General features: G+C 47.1%; 1 protein-coding gene across 1 annotated transcript; it reads left to right on the forward strand.

The window, feature by feature from the left end:
* Window positions 1-18,249: 18,249 nt before the first annotated feature.
* On the forward strand, window positions 18,250-19,161 carry FAM181A (family with sequence similarity 181 member A). Its single transcript, XM_077820414.1, has one exon. It carries the CDS (start codon window positions 18,286-18,288, stop codon window positions 19,159-19,161), a length of 876 nt encoding a protein of 291 aa, XP_077676540.1. The 5' UTR covers window positions 18,250-18,285.
* The last annotated feature ends 1,682 nt before the right edge of the window (window positions 19,162-20,843 follow it).

Here is a 20,843-nt window from a genome sequence, read left to right on the forward strand (position 1 = left end):
ATTCCAGGTGCTGTGGCAGCCGCCTCACCCCACCTCTGCTTCCCACTCTTGCCTCCATGAGACATTGTGGGGATGGAGAACACAGGGGGATGGAAACATTTATCAGCTCCCCCTCCAAATATTTCCATTGCGTGGATGCTAGCCGCCACCCTGGTTCTGCTGCCTCAGCTAGATCCTGCTGCCCTTACTCATTCTAAGTAGTACTTTATTCCCCTCTCATGGGGCGTACAGACCCCATGCTGTCTCAGTCACTAAAGACCTAACAGGGAGATCAGCTGCCTTCTCAGCTGGGGCTTATTGGGGGCCCTGCAACAGCTGAGGAGATAAAAAGGCTGCAGATCTTAAGGCAGAGGTGGCTGCCAGAAAGGCTGAGGACCCACTGAGGACAGCATCCTTCAGCAACAGACTGGCAGGAAGATATCTAGGTACTTGGACCTCCAGAAGGAGAGGATGACAGAGCATGAGTCTGGGGAACACCCTACTAGAAGGGTGTGGGAGGAAGCCGTCCAGAGGAGCAGTAAGGCACTGGGAGATTCTGATTCCAATAGCTTCGTACACGGTCTCTGAATAGGAACCTAGAGGAACGAGTGGGCCTGGGTTCCCCTATCAACCCCAGCAGAGGGATTATTTACGCCTGTAGAGCAAAGGGATCTGAATCCCAAAGAGGCTGGAGACTGTCAACCCTTTGCTAGGGTTGCTGGCCTCCTGACTCTATAGACTCTTTGCTGCCCAGAGAGGGGAGAGACTATTAATAATCTGGCTCAAGCCTTAGTTAGGAGCTACCAGACAGAGGGCTAAATTGTGATTGGCTGAACAAAGAGGAAACTGAGGTAGACTTGCCATAAAACCTGCTCAATGATTGTGGGGAGAGGCTTGCCAGCAACTGAAAGCAGCCCTGGACATTCCCAATTGTAAGACATTACTCCACATGAGCAAAGGTGTTACAATCTAGGCCAGTGAGATCTGTGATAATTAAGAAATCTGGTCTTATGGCCACGTCTATATTACATTAGTTCTGTAGTATAAACTGATAGAGTACAACAGAACCATGAGTGAAGGGGTTGAATCTGACCCACTGAGTCAATGAACATCAAATTCATGCATTTTGTCCCTGTACTATCTTGTGCAACTGCTATGATCCATGTTACTCACTGATGTCATTCAGAGCTAAACCAATGTGCGACATGTCAGTGACACATTCAGGCACTTGAGTCACTCTCACCTGCCACATGTCCATGACACATGTAGCGTTGGAGCTGTTCCGATGGCACAAACAGAGGACCCCCCTGGAAATAGAGCTGCTCCTGAGTGTCAAGGGGTTCACATGAAAACAGAGTAATTCCCATGGTGCCTCATGTTGATAACCACGGGAGTGGAGCATTCTCATATGCTGATGTAATGACTTACACCACACCTTCACAGACACCAGGCCATCAGCCAAGATCAAACCTTGGACCTTCTACACCAAAAGCACCCACCTGTGCAACTTGAGGTAAAGTAGGAGTCCTTTAGCGGTGTGACAATAGCAGGCTTTATGGTTGCCGGGGTCAGCTACGAGAGGGCATCATGGCCATGCCCACACGAGGCCAGTGTATTATATCCTTCCCCAGTTGGACAAGCTTGGCCCAAGTATCTGTTGACTACAGGTGTTCAAGTCCCAGCTGCAGCTCCCTCTTGTAACAAGCCATCGGCTCAGTTGCAATGAGATGGTTCTGTGACGGAGAGGCAGTCTCAGGACCAGTGCAGATGAGCGGATGCAATGCTTGTGCCACTGGCCCAGTGTGGGGACAAACCTGAACCTGGAACCCCTAAAGGGCAAAGCCAACAAGAAGCAGTGGGGACAGGAAATGTTTTTATTTCTAGCCAATGTTGGAGCTTGGAGGATGCATTGAACTGATTTGACACATTATACTTTTAATGTTCTTACCAGGGAGACTAGGACAAGTCTAAGTGGTAATAAAGGAGTGGCCATGGTTGTTCTCATTTATATGATGGTAGTGCATACTAGAGGCCCCAGCCAAGATCAGGGCACAAACACACAAAGACAGCTCCTACCTTAAAGAGTTGTCATCTAAACACACCAGGCGGACAAAGTGCAGTTTTACAGCTCCCTATTTTACAGCTGGGAAATGGAGGGATTGAGTGACTTGCCCAGGGTCACACTGGAAATGGGTAGCAGAGCTGGGGATTGAAGCCAGCTCTCCTCAGTCCCCATCCATTGGCTTAACCACAAGACCATGCATAATAAGGAACACCTGTGTGTCAGAGTGCTAAGGACTCTCGAAATACGGTAGCTAGCTAATATTTGTTATTGTCAATGCCTAATTCTGATACTGCTCATTCCACCCCTCCAGCTTTTTAAACAATGGCTTTGGTGGCACGTTTAGAATGGGAGATGCACCAAGGTTACCCTGAGTGATCTACTGGCTTTCTGGAAAATAGCTACAGGTACCTGATACATAATAGATTCTCCAACTGCCACATGGTGGATTCACAAGGGCAAGCAGACTTCCTAAATGAAATCTGGTGCACAGCTTGAGAAAGCCAGTTCACCCGGCAGCAGTCACCGCAGCTTTAAGTCGTGTCCCTCATTAGGTCTGTGATAAGTGCTAACTACCAGGTAGAGAAACATGCAACAATGAACTGTAACTCCAGCCTTGCACTAGAAGGCTGGGCCAAGGTATGTTTACCAGTCTTCCTATAGAGAAGATGACAATCACTCCATCAAATAAGGAATCTGCACACTGTTTATCATTCTTTGGGAGCTTTATCATATAACTGGATGGCAGCAACAGATTCCGTTTTGCATGTCCTGCTGCTTCAGGCTCCTTTATTCTTTAAAACCTCACTTCTTGGCAATGTCTGTGTCCCCTACCTCTGGCTCTGCCAGCCTTTCAGCATGTCACATCATCCCTCTCAAATGTCAGTGCATCTGCCACAAGTTAGAGGAGTACTTTTTTTGGGATAGATCATGTTACTGACAGTGAAGCATTGCGACTCTTCTGGTAGCTACCTTGGGCAAATCCTGCGGTACCCCTGAAGTCAATGGGACACCTGGTGAGTAAGGCCAGCAGTGGTTGACTCTCACATTAAGACAAAACATTTGTCATGTCATTTGGTTTTCCTGTAAGACTGAAAAAAATCAATAAACATATTTCAGTAGCTAATACCATAAAATGGTCAAACACGTATATGTCTGGAACAACAGAGCCGTTCTACTCAATGGGGCACGTTCTCCGCTGGTGTGGCTCCATTGAAATGAAAGCAATTTCTGAGAATCTGGCCCTGTAAAACAAAACTAAGCCGAAACAATCCCAGACTCTAGTACAACCAAAGGGGTCGAGTGTTTCACCCTGGGCTGCAGGGCTGGGATAGGAGCTTTCTTTACCTGCTACTACATAAGTGAGACAATAACCCACGGTAGGTAGGTTGCAAGAATGACGCTGGTGGTTGTATTTCTGGCTGAGCACTGCTATCCCAGCTCTGGTGAAGAACTAGATGAAGGTGGCATATGAGAGCAGAGCAACATGCACTAAAGGAGGGATGCCCTCATCACTGCAGTCAATCTCTCTATTTGACATTTACTACTGTTCAAAATAATGGGAAGTGGAGGGGATTAGAACAACTTTGCTTGTAGATTAGTCACTTTTTTAAAACGGCGTTTGAAGGACTATCATTTTTAAGGCATACTGGGCCAGATCCTGCATAGGTGTTTTTTTAAAAAAGGAGATGGATGGCTTCATGTCCCACACATTGAAAATGGAGCAAGAGGCAGTCTGTGGCCTGTGTTATGCTGGTGGTCAGAACAGATGATCGCACAGGTCCCTTCTGGCCTTGGAATCTATGAATGAAAGAATCTTTCATTCGGATCCTGGTCACTCCTTGCTGCTTCTGGCAGCATTTCTCTAGTTACGTCTCCCAACAGGAGCAATTTTTTCTTCAACAAAAGGGCTGCTTTGCTTTCCATGGTTTAGCATAAGGAATCCCACCCATGGCCACATACAATTGCCATCCATGGCATGCCTCCTTCCCCACCCCCACCCCTCCATTGCACAACACAGAGCAAACAGGTAGCATGGGGTGGATGTTTGTTCTATGGCATATAAGGGGAAAAAAGAGGTGTGGTGTGGATGGCAAGTTGGGAGGGCCAAATCCTGGATCCTGACCTCAGGTACTCAGCAGCTGTTTGGTTAAAGAAAGAGTCACTCTGGCCCACTAGGGGGAGCAAAGGGGGAAACACTGCCTGAGACGAACAGGACAGGGAGCAGGGCTGTGTGCCCTGCAGAAATTCATGCAGGCTGCAGACTGACAAATCTGCACAGTTATCGCTTAGCTCACCTTTAAACCCCTTCCTCTTCCACACTCTGCAGGGTTCGCCTCATTGCTGGTCTAGTGCCCATTGTGTGTTGCTTTTTCTGACTGTTGAACTGGGGCCTTTAACTACTAAAATGCAAAATCTCCAATTCATGTCAGATCTTTAGCTTCTGCTATAGCTTTTTTTTGCATCCCTGCTGCAGTATTGTCTCTTCAACAGAAACCACCTGCAGCATCTGTCACTTAATTGACTCCCTGATTTTGCAACATTTAAATAAACTGGAATTATGCAAACCAACCCAAATTTGTGGCTGCTGCCACCCCTGCCCTACCTGTTTGAGTGGAGAAATAGAAAATCTAGCTTGTCTTTAAACATGCATTTGACTTAGCAGAGGTGGTGAAAGGCTTGAAGGGATTTGATCCTGTCTATAGAGTGGAATGCTGGATGTTGCGCATTTCCTAACAGGTTCTTGCTATGGATTTTTCTGTCCATAAAACCAAAATGGTCCTTAAAAAACAGCTGTGTTCTGCCTGGAGCCAGCAGAAGAATGGCATTAGTCACATGCAGTCCGACACGTAGCACAATTGTAAAGTTCACTCTATGAGACTGACAGCAGCTATTCATATCAAATCATTCCACCATCTGCCTGAATGGCAGGCTTCTGGGTAGCAACCACCCCCCTCCTCTCTTGCTCTCTCCCCTCTGCCTCCTAACAGCCTCCGCATTTAGCAAATACTCAGTCTGCCCCTAAGTGCAGCAAACCGGGCAGCTAAATCACAGCGGTGATGCTGGTTTGAGCAACGCCGATTGTGAAATCCAAGTAGAAACGTGTAAAAGCGGCTCCCTGGGTTAGAGCCAGGTTGCTGCTGTCCTGTGTGGAGAGGTGACCACTCTGAAAGCCTGAGAATATCAGGCACTGCAAATTAACCAAACCCTCTCTCTCCCATTGTGCCCCTCTCCCAGTCCTGAATGCTGGGGATACAAAGAAATGGGATTCTGAGCCACACCTGGCTTAGGCTCTCTCTGGCTCAGTGCTCCAGCCCTTCTCCGCCAATCATTCAGGCCCAATAGTTGGGCCTCATTTGTGTGTTCTTTGCACACCTCTAGCACTTGTTGACTTAACTAGGAATTTGGATGTGAATTTGAATGTGTGCAAAGAACACATGATCAGGCCCTTAATGTCATGGAGCGAAATCCTTGCTGAAGCCCAAGAAAAAGGCCTGAAGACCGCAGAAATGACACAGTTCTACTACATGGCAGATGGCAGGAACAGGGCATTTGTGCGGGGTGTCCACACCCCGGTACACCTCAAAATACAACGTTCTGCAGCTCCCCATAGAATCCCACCACAAAGCCAATGGATCTAAAACTGGATCCTCATTGTCTGCAGAGGCTAGCTCCATCCCTAGGTAGTCATCAGGGCCAGGAAGAGGCTCTGTGGCCCAGAGAGTCTTTCCCAGCAGCTCAGGATCTCTCCAGATTGCTCAGGCTGTGAGCTAGCCCCTGTTAGCTTTGGCCCATGTGAGCGTTTAGACAAACATACACAGCTATGAAGTTCAGCTGGGGAATATTTATGAAGTTAGCAATTTCCAACTTCTGAGAGCAGAACTGAGGTGAGGCCATCAGTAAGGAAATGGCCGGGGGGGCTGTGGCTACTGAGGGAGGCAGGTTAAAATGCCAGGCCAGAGTCATACTGCTCTTTTATTAGGAGTTGGGGTGGAGTGGAGGAAGGAAAGCAAAGTAACACCTCAGTGCCTTGCGAACGGAGGTCTGGTTCTGAAAGCCTCAGCTAGACAAGGGCTGCAGACTCTGTTACTGCTTCTGGTGCATTTGACTATCCGGAAGGAAGGAGGAAATATCCTCTCCTTTAATATGCCCCAGAAAGATTTTGGGGAAGCTCATGCTTTTAGCATGCACAAGGTACTTCAGTCAGTAAAACAAATACATGGGAAACCTTTAAAGAAGGGAAGGGACAGGCTATCAGTGCTTTTGCCAGGAGTCAGAATGGACTAACCCTATAGACCAAGATCCATGATCAACAGGATTTTACTCTCCCACCTATGGCAATTTTTTCTGTATCTCACCGAAAGTGGTGAAATGAGATTCTCCCAAGTAACTTACATGAGTTCAGTATCCCTCAGCATTATTCACCTGCTGTACAATCGTATAGGGGCTGAGGGTGTCCATAGACGCTCCAAAGGGGAAAGAAGGGATCTAGCAGGAAAGAGCCAGTCACACTGATTCATATATAAAAATCCAGTGTGCAGGTGTGACCTAAGAACCCCCCAATACCAACTTGCAAAGGGTTCATTGTTCTGTCAGCAACTCCTCTCAGGCCTGACAAACTCGCTACAGCTAACATATTGCTGTCATAGTATTTATCTATAAAGAATGTTGTGTGAGGTATCAAATGAAAGCCAGTGACTCACTAGTGATTAATATCATTGTGAAGTGTATTTATTAAATACTAGGTGAGGCATTATGTATACCTACTTATATTATGCTTTAAAGTCTATAACCAGATAAAAGAAGAAGCAGGTTTCTTCCAGACCAGGGGGAAGGTAGTTATCTCTCTGCCATATGTAAATTAAGTATTGTGAGTCAAAAACAATGGGAGATACATTGGCCTATAAAGCCAACAGGAAAAACAGGTTGATGTGGGAATGAGACCTCAGTATGACACCAGCACGTTGGAGAACAAAAAGGAATGTATTTCAAAGGCCTATTGGACTATAACAGGGTATAAGGACAACACCCCATTATCTACTTCACTGAGGAACACACGTGGTGGAGAGTGGTGAACAAATGGATCCTAGATTGAGTGACAACCAGTATACGCTCCAGGAAGTCTCTGAGGGTGAGAAACTGCTGCGTGTTAAGCTTGTGTCTCTAGAGAGCATGTTATACTTTTGATTTATTTGTAACCATTTCTGTTTCTATTATTCTTACTCAATACCCACTAGAATCTGTAAATAAGGGTTCTTTGTTAACAAACTTACATTTGATTTACATTTAGCACCATAAATACAGTGCTGTGTTGTTATAAAGGACCTGCTCCTGAGCTGTAACCTTCCAGGTGTATGTACACTGACTCTCTGGGGACAGCTTACCTGGTATTTACTGGGGGTGTCTAGTGATAGGGGTGGATGCTCCAGGGGGATGTTTCTGGGGAGTTCAGGGGTGAGACTGCCAGGGAACTGAAACACAGCTTAGCACCAACAATTGTCTCTTGCTGAGCTGGGGGCGCAGGAGGTAACACAGTGACCTATGGTCCGAACACCCTGAAAAAGTGTCTCAACAGGTTAAAGCAGGGACTGCATTATACTTCACATGCTGACTTTGGCTCCTCTTGTAGGATAGTAGTTTACTCTGAGACTGTATAATACATGATATACATGTCAGGTAGGTAAGGATTCATAATACCCATTTTATAGATAGGTAAGTTAAGTGATTTACTCAAGGCCACAGAACAAATCAACGTCAAATCCAACACCAAAACTGACACCCATCCTGTGCTTGAGTCACCAGATCCCACTTACTCTCTTTCCACAAGGGCACTTTGTTCATTAACGGATATGCCAATGCAGAGTACACTGTTAGGCTTTCCACACAACACGCTGGGCATGCTGTTACATGCTTAGATTAGGTTTAACGCTGAGCCCAGGCCAACCCTTCCCCCAGAGCCTGACCTCCACAGGCCCCTGGGGAAGGGTTGCTAAAGGACTGAGGGGAGGAGGTACTTCTGTGTCCCACACTTCTTCCCCTGGGTTTTCATGCTCCCCATTTATGGAGGGAGAGGGAGCGATCTGGGCCTGAGAATATTTAGCAAAGCTAATGAACTTAGCAGCTCTGTGGCCACCTGTTACTTGTAAACTCAAAGGCACCTTCTTCAAGAGACATGGACAACCATATGTACTGAAACTTTTTTTAAATTTTCCATCTGTATTTAATAGAGACACAAAGATGATGTTAAGCAGGCAGCCCATAGGGGATCTTTCCTGTTTGTTATGCTCTTGTTATCCTGATTGCAAAAAAACAGACCTTCAGTGTGGCTAAATTAAAGCTGTCAATGTGATGCAGAATGGAATTTTGACCCAAAAGAAAAGAAAATAATGTTGAGATTTTCTATGAAAATGGCCTCCCGTCTTTCAGTCAGCGATAGAATTAGTCAAAAAAGTTACAAATTTTAATATTAACTAAAATTTTTGATTGAAAAACAGGATAAAGTTTCCAGGAAATTTTTAGCCAAAAAAGTCGTTTTTTTGTACAGGGGTATTTAACTAACTGTAGTCATGGCTAATATCTGAAGGAAGCATTTTGATTTTCTTACAGACGTATTGGAGCATAAGCTTTCGTGGGTGAATACCCGCTTCGTCGGGTGCAAGTGATGAAGTGGGTATTCACCCACGAAAGCTTATGCTCCAATATGTCTGTTAGTCTATAAGGTGCCACAGGACTCTTTGCCACTTTCACAGATCCAGACTAACACGGCTACCCCTCTGATATTTGATTTTCTTGTATCACAACAGCTATGATGTTGCATTACCTTTCAGGTAAAAATTTGTAAGCTCTTTATAAACATTAAATAGCTCACCCTTGTACTACCCACATGACAGGAGGTGATAACAATAGTCATTTTACAGATCGTAACACTCCTGTATATATGCATAGTGCTGCGGCCCAAAGCAGGATCTTGTTTTACAGGATGAAAATGAATGGTGATTAAAGACAGCTCTGGGCTTCACAACACTGGTTTCCATTCTGTAAATAGGTTACTGGAAGGGAACCAGCAGATTTAGCTCCTGATCCTACCCACCAAGCCACACCTCACCCTTCAAGCCATGGTGGTGGGGTGGGGGAGACACATCTGAATAAAGTGACTTGCACATCCAGGGAAACTGCTTCTATTGGCACTGAGCCGTTTAAATGACTCAAGGTCCCCATCAGTAAGAAATGTGGTACGATGATTTCAATGGGATACTCACATGGTTAAAGTTAGGCTGGTGTTGAAGAACCATTGCAGTCAAGGCCTCTGTATGCATAGAAGTAGTGGGAGGATTTGCTGTGGACACAGCTAAAGTCTTACATGGTTTAAAATAAATGACACTTTAGAAACGCTTCTCCCGTATTTCCACCTAAGAAAACCCTCTCTTCCCTTCTCTCATTGCTTCAGTTTTGAAGCAAAGGCTGCATGGCTGAGAGCCTGGCTGTAATTTTAAATCTAATGCATGTATTCTCATGAATAACTTAACCTTGCATCCCGAAAATTCCCAGGAAGAGAGCTGTCGAGGGTGACATGTCAGATATGAAGTGGCTCTCCAGCTGGTCCCTGTCTGCATGCTGGGCAGGCATGTGGAGGCATTTTTTCAGTTGCTGTACTAGTGTGACACTTTCACAGTGGAAAATGATGTATCATTCTTAAGCCGTTGCTGGGTGGACACTTCAAAGTGCATTGGAAACTCAGAGAGAAGTGCCCTATTGTTAATTGTTCCTTTCACACGTACATTGGGATGAACATGGCTGGAGCAGAGAGGAACAAAAGGGCTCCGGAGGCCTCTTAGAGAAAACCCTATGCGGCTCAACCTGAGTCTGACCTTGAAAGGGTTTTCAAAATAAAAATCCTGCTCTCCAGTCTATCTCCCTTAGGATTCCTATTGTTACCCAGCTGCAGGGGAACAGGGGTACCAGAGCAGCAGACAAAGCCTCGTCATCGTGAATTACCTTCTGCAGCAGCACAGTAGCTGCACAGAGGAAAGTGTTAGTGGACAGAGATCTTTGATTCTAAAACCAGCTGCATTAGGAAGGGCCAGACACAATGGAGCAAATAAAGGGCTAGAATGGGACATGGGCCCTGTCTACACTACAAAGTTAAGTCGACTTAAGTTATGTTGATGATGATCCATCACTGCAATTAAATTGCTTTTGCATGTCCACACAACGCTTCTTGTGACAGTGGAGCACGTCTACTGTTGCTACTCTTGCATCGACAGAGAGAGCAGTGCTCCCAGAGTAGCTATCCCAATGTGCAACTCACCACCCGCCGGTGGCGCTGGAATGCTTTTTATAGTGGGGGTGCTGAAAGCCAGCAAAACTATCCCCAAATTTTTTACCTCGTGCTCCCCACCCACCAACTGAGGCTGGGAGCAGGGCTGTGTCTCCAAGGGGGGGGGGCACGGACAGGGGTAAGGGGGCTGAGGCTGGGGGCAGGTGTGGGACCAGTAGCGGAGCTCCACATGTGGGGCCAGCAGCCCAGACCCTGCGTGTGCGGCCAAACCCAGGGCTGGCAACCGGGACCCCGCATGTGTGGCCGGGCACGGGGCTGGCAGCTGGGACCCCACAGAAAACCTGGGGTTGCTGCAGCACCCCCCACACACACATACTTCTCATGCCTATGGCGCCACCTGCTGTTGGGTATTCTAGGAAGGGTTCACAGTGCTTCATGGTGGCGGGCTCTCCGTCCCATCATTCCATGGGCTTCTGATTACATTTTCTTCCTCTTTTCAACAGCCCCTGTAAACTGTGTGCCCACCATCTCTGTCTCAAAGCATGGATCCTACACTTCTCTCTAGTATTGTGATAAGTATGAATACAACACGGCTGATCCTGCAGTATTTCAGGAGCTGTAAATCTGATAATGACTCCGTGGTGTCTGCTCTTCTGGCTGCTGTGGAAAGAAACAATTCAAGATTGCCTTTGGCATTCATGGAATAGCTGCACACAGTGGACTGTCGGTTCTGGGCATGAGAAACAAGCCCTGAGCGGTGTAATCACATCGTGATGCAGGTATGGGATGATGAACAGTGGCTGCAGAACTTTTGGATGTGAAAAGCCAACTTCCTGGAACTGTCTGCAGAGTTCGCCCCAGCCCTCTAGCACAGGGACACCAGAATGAGAGCTGCCCTAATGGTGGAGAAGTGAGTAGAGATCGCTTTGTGGAGGCTGGCAACTCCAGACTGCTACTGATCAGTCATGTTGGATTTGGGAAGTCCACCATGGGGGTTGTAGTGATGCAAGTGTGCATCACCTCCTGCTACAAAGGACTGTGACTCTGGGCAATGTGCAGGTACTAGTGGATGGCTTTGCGGCAATGGGATTCCTGAACTGCAGTGGGGCGACAGATGACATGCGTATCCCCATTTTGGCCCTAGATCACCTTGCAACAGCACATCAACAGAAAGGGCTACTTTTCTATGATTTTGCAAGCTCTGGTGGATCACCGGGGTCATTTCACCAACATCAACGCGGGGTGGTTAGGGAAAGTGCATGATGCATTCATTTTAAAGGAACACTGACCTGTACAGAAAGCTGCAAGCAGAGACTTTCTTTCCAGACCAAAAGATTCCAATGGGGATGTGGAAATGCCCATGGTGATCGTTGGAGACCCAACCTACCCCTTGCTTCTGTGGCTCATGAAGCCTTACACCAGAAACCTTGACTGCAGCAAGGGGCACTTCAACAGTAGGCTCAGCAGGTGCAGACCGACCTTTGAATGTGCCTTTGGACAATTAAAGGCTCGCTGGTGCTGCCTTTTTGTCAGGTTAGACCTCAGTGAGGAAAATACTCCCATGGTCATAGCAGCCTGCTGTGCTCTGCATAACATTTGTGAAGCTAAGGGGGAATATGTTCTGCAGGGGTGGAGCATTGAGGTGGATTGGCTGGCTGCCGATTTTGAGCAGCCAAATACCAGGGCTGTTAGAGGGCCTCAATGGGGGACTACTCAAATCAGGGAGGCTTTGAAGGAGCGTTTGACAATGAGCCCCAGTAATGTTTCTGTCTGTAATGCGTTTAGCCGGACACTGTTTTCTTGCACTGTAGTATGAACCTTGTTATGATTGCTGTGTGTGCATTAATTTTATAATGTAAATGCACCAATTGCCACTGTGTATGAATTTCAGCAGCAGCAACCACCATTTGTAGGACACAAGCAAAGATTCCTTATCTTTCTATAAATACATTTTTATTCAACAGTGGTACAAACATTATTATGTTGTGCCAGGGACATGAAAACAAAGGACATATTTTCAAATGAGGCTCTCACAGTTGGGTATATGTCCAGCTGTAATTGTGATACATGTCCCCCTAGGTGGAGTGTATGGGGTACTGAAATGGCCTGGGAATAAGCGACGAATGTGGGGGTGGAGAGTGGGGAGGGCATGGAAGGCAGTTCTGTATGGGCTGCAGGGGGAGGTGAGAATGGATGTGTTCTGTCTGCAGTTCAGTCAGGGTCCTCAGCATGTCTGTTTGGCCCTGTAGCAGCTGTGTCATCTGCTCCTGCTCTTGTTTCTTCTCCCGGCTACCCATACATAGTTTCTCATTGATAGCCTCTCTCCGTGCTCTCTGCTCACAATCCGAAGCATCAGAGGATTGCAGCACCTCCCAGAACATGTATTCCTTACTCCTGATTCATCCTCCTTATCTGGAGCCACTCAGCCGGTGTGCAGGAGGAGACAGTCAAGGGCAGAACTGCAGAAGCTAAAGAAACGACAGAGGCACTATTGCGAGTGCACTCACAACCTTGATGCAGACAAGTTAGAAACACAACTTGTTTCAGAGGGGAGTTTCAGAGGGGTATCACTATGAGCGCCTACGGCCACTATTCTGAATATTGGCACCATTTTCCACAGGTGCAGGTGATAGCAGCTGATATCTCATTCCTGCGGGTAACCAAAGATGCAAGTGTGCAATTCCTGCTTGCATGTGGCTGCCAGTCAGGTCCATATGCTGCTCACATGTATGCTGCTTTGTTGCCTGCAGAAGTAATTGCCAATTGGTGTGGTAAAGTTTCCTACAGCAGGGGAAGAAGCAAGACAGCCTCCCAAGAAAGCTTCAGCAGAGGAGTGCAGAGTACCTTCAAGGGAGTTTCCTAGAAATCTCAATGGAGGATTCCTATGACATCCTGTGGTGCATCAACAAACTTTTCCGCAGGGCCCCCATGCCTAGCTACGTAGGGGAATGAAACCAGATACAAATGGTGCTTGTGTTGGTTATGTCAATCCCTCTTCTATCCTGATTAAAAAAAGGAGACCTCTACATCATGCCTCCCTGCAGTATCAAAGCACAATGAATACTTACCAGAGCTCCCCTCTTCTGCATCAGGCGTGCCAGATCCAGAATGCTGGGACTGGCTAGACCCTTCCAGAGTTAAGAAGAGGTCCTGGCTCACCAGGCCACCAGACATTCCTGTTGCCCGTCCTCCAACTCTTTCCTCGTCTACCATGTCATCCTCAGGCTTCACTCTGCTGGCCACTGTCTCCAGCACCCCCCCTCCCACACCCTGAATTATCCACAGGGCTCTTAGCAGTGGTGGTGGGGTTGCTGCAGAGGATGGTGCGCAGCTCTTTATAGAAGTGGCATGTCTTTGATGATGCACCAGACCGACGATTGGCCTCCCTTGCCTTCTGGTATGCCTGCCTCAGCTCCTTGATCTTAGCACAGCACTGCTGCATGTCTCTATCATGCCCCTTCTCCTCCATGCCATGAGCAATCTGCCCAGAGGTATCAAAGTTCCTGCAGCTGGAGCAGAGCTGTAATTGCACAGCTTCCTCTCCCCACAGACCCAGCAGATCCAACCGCTCCAGTGTACTCCAGGCAGGAGTGAGTTTGCTGCAGGGAGCCGGCATGGTCAGCTGGGCAGATGCAATGTGAGCTCTCCAGGCTGAGCAAACAGGAAGAGGCATTTCAAAAATTCCTGGGTCTTTAAAAAGGGAGGGGCCCATGCCTGAGTACCTGGCTGCAGGGCAGCGGAGTTCAAACTGGTGACCAGAGCGGTCACAATGGGCATTGTGGGACACCTCCTGGAGGCCACTTAGGGTCACATAAGTAACTCAGTGTCTACAGTGACACTGTATTGCTCTACGTACGTCACCATAAGCGCTATGCCTCTCTTCAAGGTGGTTTTATTATGTCGACTTAGCAGGAGAGTTAAATTGGCGGGAGGAGCATTGCAGTGCGTTTACCTCTACAATTAGGTTGACTTATGTCAACTTAACAGTGTAGTGTAGACATGGCCTTAGACTCCACACCTGCCCAAGGGAATATCAAGGGGTAAAAAGCCCACGAAAGGGTTACAGGGGGTAACTGGCCCTTGGGCCCAGGCCTGTGGGAGTAAGCTGGGCTAGGCACCTCATTGGAGCCAGTGGGTGAGGAGTAGGCAGGGAATGCATAGCCTTAGCTCCACAAACTCACCCCACTTGCTGGCCAGAGTAGCTAAGGTTGAGGGAAGCAGTAAATTAGAAGGAAGTGGGGGAGGAACTGATACTCAGAGGGGTGTCTTTGAGCCTCCCAGGTGTTGCATCTCTCCTTGCTCAGAGCTCATATAACGAATGAGCTGACACCATCCTAGGGTAAGTCCATCCACATCACTAGAGTGAGGCCAGGGTGAACTTGGTGCACTTAGCCCCAGCAATCATTTCACAGAGGAGACTTGAGGGGGCTGACACACTGCCCAGGTAGAGGTGGCTCTGTTCCATGTGCCAGTGGAGGCTCTGTGTAGTACCTTTCACTATGTTACATGAGTTTCCCAAGCCTCGGCAGATACAGCTCATTAACATTCTGTGACAGCCCAGAGCAGTCCAAATCCTTCTTCCATCTGTTTGTTACACTCTCTTCCCAAAATCTGGGGCAGCCATTAAGCTCTTTAGGAGGGGATTACATTACTCAAGGGTTTACACAGTTTATCCAGCCTGGTTCATATGTTAAGTACACACAAGATATAATTTTGTTACCTGGAAATAAGCAAAGAGATGAGCCCTTGGAAGGGTACCTGTTTACATTGGGTGGACGAAAACACTGTTCATCTAACCTGTGCAGAATAAAAAATTTATCCTGGACCTGGCAAGCAAAATGATCACTGTGTGAACTGGGACTGGAAGACTAGTCTCTGATTAATATATCAAGAGACGGTCGCTTGTCATTCCCAAGCAGTGTGTGTGTGTGTTTGTAGGGGACTGAAATTATAAGAGTGCAGAGAGATTTCTAGCATGGAATAACACAGGACTAAGGTCTCAAGAGAGTTTCTTTCAAGGCTCCTGAGGCAGGGTTGTCTACACTAGCGCTCCCACTGGTGGAACGCCCCTGTAATTGGAATGGTGGGAAAGGTTACGCAAGGCAGCCTACTGTAGTTACAGCCCCATCTGGACGATCATGCTGTGCTTATATAGCACTTTGCATCAGTAGATCTCAACTTCTTGTCTGCTGAAATTTTATATTGGCTCTTCAAGCATGTTTACCCTCTTCTGCCTCAGTTAGTTGGAAACAGAGGGACAGATGCTTGGGTGCCGTTGGGAGGCTAGTGCAATGGAACCTGTTGCAGATCACCCGTGCTGGGGATGGATCTGTGCCAGCCCAGATGCCAGTATAGTTTGGAGCAGCCACTGTGGTGGTGTAACCAACAGCTGGGGCCATTTTGGCAGCTGGTGATTGCCAGAGGACAGGAGTGTTCCAACCATGCCTCTTACCACTGGCCTCACCTGCTCCACCAGAAGCAGGATAGCCTAGGGATTGTGCCTCTGCTGGCTGGACGTACCAGCTTCAGTGATCCTTTGTGCTGATGAGACCTGTACAAAGGGGCTGTAGTACATCGGGGATCTGGCCCAGCATGTAAATCCAGTCTTTAAGAAAAAGCCTTAAGGCCTGATTTCGATCTCACACTGTGTTAAACCAGGGGTAAAACAATGCATTTAGTGCAGTCAATGGCGCTATGCTGATTTACACCTTCTGAGGATCTGGCCCTGAGTTTTTACATAGCCCTTACAGGTGCAGAACTCCTGAGGACATCACAAGTGGCTGGGAAAAGGATGAGCAAAAAAGGGAATAAGGTCTTCAAGCTCTTGTGCCAAGTGAGACATTTAATTTAAAGTGCGTCATCAACCCCACATGGCATAAACAAGCACTTTTCTTTCCTGTACGGAAAGTAAAATTAATAGAAATGGGCACAAGCTGTAAAATATGGATGTTGGCTGGATTTTAAAGTTCAGGTCTTTGCAACTGACCCTTGAAAGAGTGATTTTTGTTTGCAAAAGTTGGATCTGGGTTTGGATTTTCAGACAGCCCCAAAGCATGGATGTGTTTGGAGCCAGAGATTATATCTGGGCCCTCTTAATAATAATAAGTAATAATGTTTAGCCTTTATATTGCATTTCCATCTCAAAGGCACGATAATCTTTATTAGTCTTCCAGCTGAACACTGCAGTTCAGCTGATGGCTGCTCAAGCCTGAGGCGATGGCTGTTTGGATGGGAGTGCAAACTGCCTTGAGTTCTGAATGGCTGGCATTTCTGAAATTCACCAGAGGCAGGTTTTTCTGCTCTCCTATTCTCACAGATCTCCAAGGGGATAACGTGCATCATGGGACTCCGGGTTTTACTGTGCTATTAAGTTATTGTGCCACCCCTTGGGACAGTCCTGCAAGGAGGAGGAGGACTCGCATAACTCTGGATCAGTAAAGGAAGCAGCTCAATTAGCATTTCACACGCTTTTCTTCGCTCTCTTCTTCCCTTCCCTGCAGTGGGCATGCTTTCCCCTTAAAGGATTGTCCTGTTTCTGCTCCTTGCCAGCGTTGGCAGGGTGACAGTAGTCGAGTGTGCAAACTTGTGCTATTGTCCCCAGGCCAGGGGGAGTCATGGAGACCCATTAATATGACACAGGAAAATGTTTGCTGATGGCAATTCTATGGGCTTTGTCTAACTCTTTCTCCATCATGACGACTCGATTTAAGTCTCTAACTGTTTGACTACAGATGCAAGAGTACTATCCAACTCCATCCTTTTGTCCGGGCAGTTTGAATGGGTAATTCAGCTTTTGTGTGGCTCAATTGAGGGGGCAAACATAAAGACAAGATTCTTGAGCGCTCAAGCTCCCTTTCCATGGATATCTGCACATCTCTTTAGAGATTTGTTCCTTTCCTACCTTTTTTCCTGACATCATCCTCCCTTAAAAAAAAAAAAAAAAAAAAAAAGCCCTGATCAAGAACAGTTAAAAGCAGGCTAGCCTGGTCTCCCAAACTAGCATTGTCCTGTGTCATTGAAGCATGGTTACTGCCAGCCTCCAGACAGCTTTGGGGTAGTTTAGAGAAAAGGGTGTCTAAACTTTCTTTACTCATCAGCAGCATATCATGTTGGATTGTGTTGTTGTTGGGTGGGGGGAAGCAAAGGGAAGGCCCTCACAGGGGTGGAGGAGGAAAAAAGGGGTGGAGGAAAGAGTGGAGAATGGTAGAAATCACAGGGAAATGGTCGTATTTATTAGCTGTCTTTCTGTGGCTGTCCCCATGGTGACAATTTGTGATGACAAAGAATGTGAGAACGGGGGAACCTAATGCCTGATTGGGATGCTTTGTATTTGGCAAAGTGGCTTCTGATTGGTCTGAGAAAGCCCCCTAACTAGAAGGAGTTGATATTCATTCAGCTTACTCAAGTGCTGCTAAACTGCTTCTAAACACTCAGAGGCTCCGGTTGCTTCTTTAAAGGTTGGTAGTGTATAACCTGTATAACAAGATTAGCCGGGGAACTGGGTTCTTCTCAGCAGTGATACAGTAACAATCAATATTAGAGAGACAATCTACTCAGTGTGTGTGTTTTGGTTACAGAGACATGGAAGTGCCGCTGAGCTTTCTGCTTACGCTTTAAACGTTACCTGTCTAACAAGATTAACCATTTGGTTCTCAGCAGTAACAAGCTGTCCTGGGTGCGTTTGTGTGTGCATGCAGAGGTTTTGTGATTGCAAGGATGTGGATGTGCTGCAGATGTTTCAAACTTGGCTAGCATGACAAGCTGACACCTTGCTTGTTCAGCTGAGAAGTTTGATTTGTTCTTGTTTTTCTCATCTACTTGATGCTTTCAATTTTTGTCCTGCTGCAGGGGAGCATTTGGGTTTGAAGTCATGAATATGTCCCTCCTGCTTTCACAGGTTTGCCCAGGTGTGTGGAGTGGGATTATAAACTTTTGATGGAAATCTCCAGGAAGGTCCCTCTTTGAAATGGCATCAGACAGTGAGGTGAAAACGTTACTGAATTTTGTGAACCTGGCCTCTAGTGACATCAAAGCCGCTCTGGACAAGTCTGCTCCCTGCCGCCGCTCAGTTGACCACAGAAAATACTTGCAGAAGCAGCTCAAACGTTTTTCTCAAAAATATTCCAGGATCCCAAGATGCCACCCCAGCAAATCCATGGAATCCAGCTCCAAAAAGGGGGCAGAGGATAGAAATCGCAGTTCAGACCCAGATGGCACGGATCCAAATCACTGCACAGTTTCCAGTGAAAAGGCCCTGAGGCTATCAGAGGTGGAGGAGAACTTCAGTGGGGAACAGGTTTTGCAGGAGCAAAGCCCAGAGTCTGTAAGGCCAGATCAGGTGCCCATGAGGAAAAGACAGCTGCCTGCTTCCTTCTGGGAAGAGCCCAGACCAACTCAGAGTCTGCTGGTCGGGAGCTTTCCTGCCGGATTGGATGGGCTCCCAAACTCCAGGGACCTTCCTCCTTACGAGGGCAAGAAAAGCAAAAAGGGTCCCGATACCACAGAGCCAGGCAGCCCCCCTCTGCCTGCCCAACCCAGTGGGGAGAAGGAGCCTATCAAAGTGCCCGGGACATCCTTATCTGGCCGGATGAATGCCTGGAGCTGCTGTCCATTTCAGTACCATGGACAACCTGTTTACCAAACCCATGGAGCCCTACCTCAGTCACCGTTTCCAGGCCTCGGGCTATGGAGAAAAAGCACAGCACCCACAGGGGAGATCCAACACTTCTGCAAGGAGGTGGGCAGTATGGGGCAGAAACTATACAGACCAGTGGTTTTGAAACCCATCCCTACCAAGCCGGCTGGGCCACCTCCTATTTTCAATGTGTTTGGATACATTTAGCCTGAGGGAGGGGAGGGGATTTTGTGCTGTGTACGGTAGCTCTTTCAAATGAAATTCAAATGTAACTTCAGACATTGGCCCATCAGCTAGTCACACTGTGGAGCAATTCTTCGGGGAAGAATATGCTGTCGTTTCCATCTGTCTATAGATGGGCAGCCATTACCGGCTGCTCCTTTAATCGGAAAGGCACAAGCTGGCTGACTTAAATAGTGGTTGTGAATACATTTGGGTGTCAGTCTCCCCTCACTGCACTGGTATAATTCAGGAATAACTCTTACGGAAGCCAGTGCAGTTAAATGACAGGCGAACCGGGCCTCTTGTATTTAAGATAATTGTTTGACCCAGGGTGTGTCAGGCTAAGAACCATTTGGAATCTGCACTTGTAACACCTACGAGACCTTTTCCATATGGGACTGTCTTTAGGGGGACACTTTGTACCACCAGCACCAATGACGTGATTAAACTGATAACGTCTCTTGTACTTTAAAGTCATTCTAAAGAAATCAGTTAAGGTTTTCAGGTCACTTTCTTTTACCAATAGGGCAGTATTTCATGCAGAAGATAAGTTTGTAAATCGATTTCAGCTCTTCTCTTGTGTAAATATCAAGAGAGTTTTTAAAAAAATAAAGCAGGTAATTTTATTTGTCTCCACATCTCAAGTATGTTCAGACTGCATGTTTATTTTCCTCCCAAGGAGTAGGTTCAGGTTCAGTTTGTAAAGGCGTTGTCATTCAGAAACGGGGGCCTGATTCTCCCATCATTCACAGTGGTGTAAGTCAGGAGTAGCTCCACGGGAGGCTATGAAATTAGCCAGTTTAAAACTGGTGTGAATGAGAGCAGACCTCCCCTGTGACAACTAGGCGAATAGACTGGAAATGGTTTAGCATTTGAACACGTAAGTGCAAAACTAGTGAGATAAGAGAGAAGATCGGCGCGCGAACACATTGGCACTAAAGCCTCCGGGTCTGTCTGCTACAGTGACACAGCTGCTCTGCTGCAGCACTGTAGGGCAGACACTTTACTACAGGCTCTGAAGGGCTTCTCCCAGGGCTGTCATAAATCCCCCTCCCCAAGAAGCAGCAGCCAGGTTGACAGAAGAATTCTTCCGTTGACCTAAAGGTGTCTACAAAGGGGGCTTAGCTTGGCTTAACTATGTATCTCGGGGGGAGGGTTAATTTTTCACACTCCTTAGCGACATAACTAGGTCAACCTATGTTTTAGGTGTAGACCAAGCCTCAGTTGATCAGGGCAATGAGCTTCCCAGGGACAATTCTCTACTCTGCCTGGGGACTGGTCTACACTAGGAGCTTACATTGGCATGACTACACTGCTCGGGGGTGATCCACAGTCCCGAGCGATGTAGCCATGCTGACCTAACCCCCGGTGTAACCAGCACAAGGTGGACAGAAGAATTCCACTGCAGCTGTCCCTTTGTAGCGGTTTAAGTGTAGCCATGCCCTGACTCTAAGATGGAAAGCTGCAGATAAATAAGTACTCTAGTAGTTTGCAAGTTATTCACTTGCAAAGCTGGTCATGTGTGATGAAATCACTTCTGAAAGGTTAAAAGGAGTGTTTTGTTAAACTTCTCTAAAGCCTACAAAGAAGTGATGTTAAATAGGACAGGAGACCTACGATTAAATATTATGGACCTGATTCTCCAGTCACTTAGTGGTGTAAATCAC

This window comes from Eretmochelys imbricata, chromosome 6 (assembly GCF_965152235.1).
Source record: "Eretmochelys imbricata isolate rEreImb1 chromosome 6, rEreImb1.hap1, whole genome shotgun sequence".
NCBI classification, from domain to species: domain Eukaryota; kingdom Metazoa; phylum Chordata; order Testudines; family Cheloniidae; genus Eretmochelys; species Eretmochelys imbricata.

Coding starts and splice junctions, on each gene's coding strand:
- FAM181A (XM_077820414.1), top strand. CDS start 18,286: ATGGCATCAGACAGTGAGGTGAAAACGTTACTGAATTTTGTGAACCTG.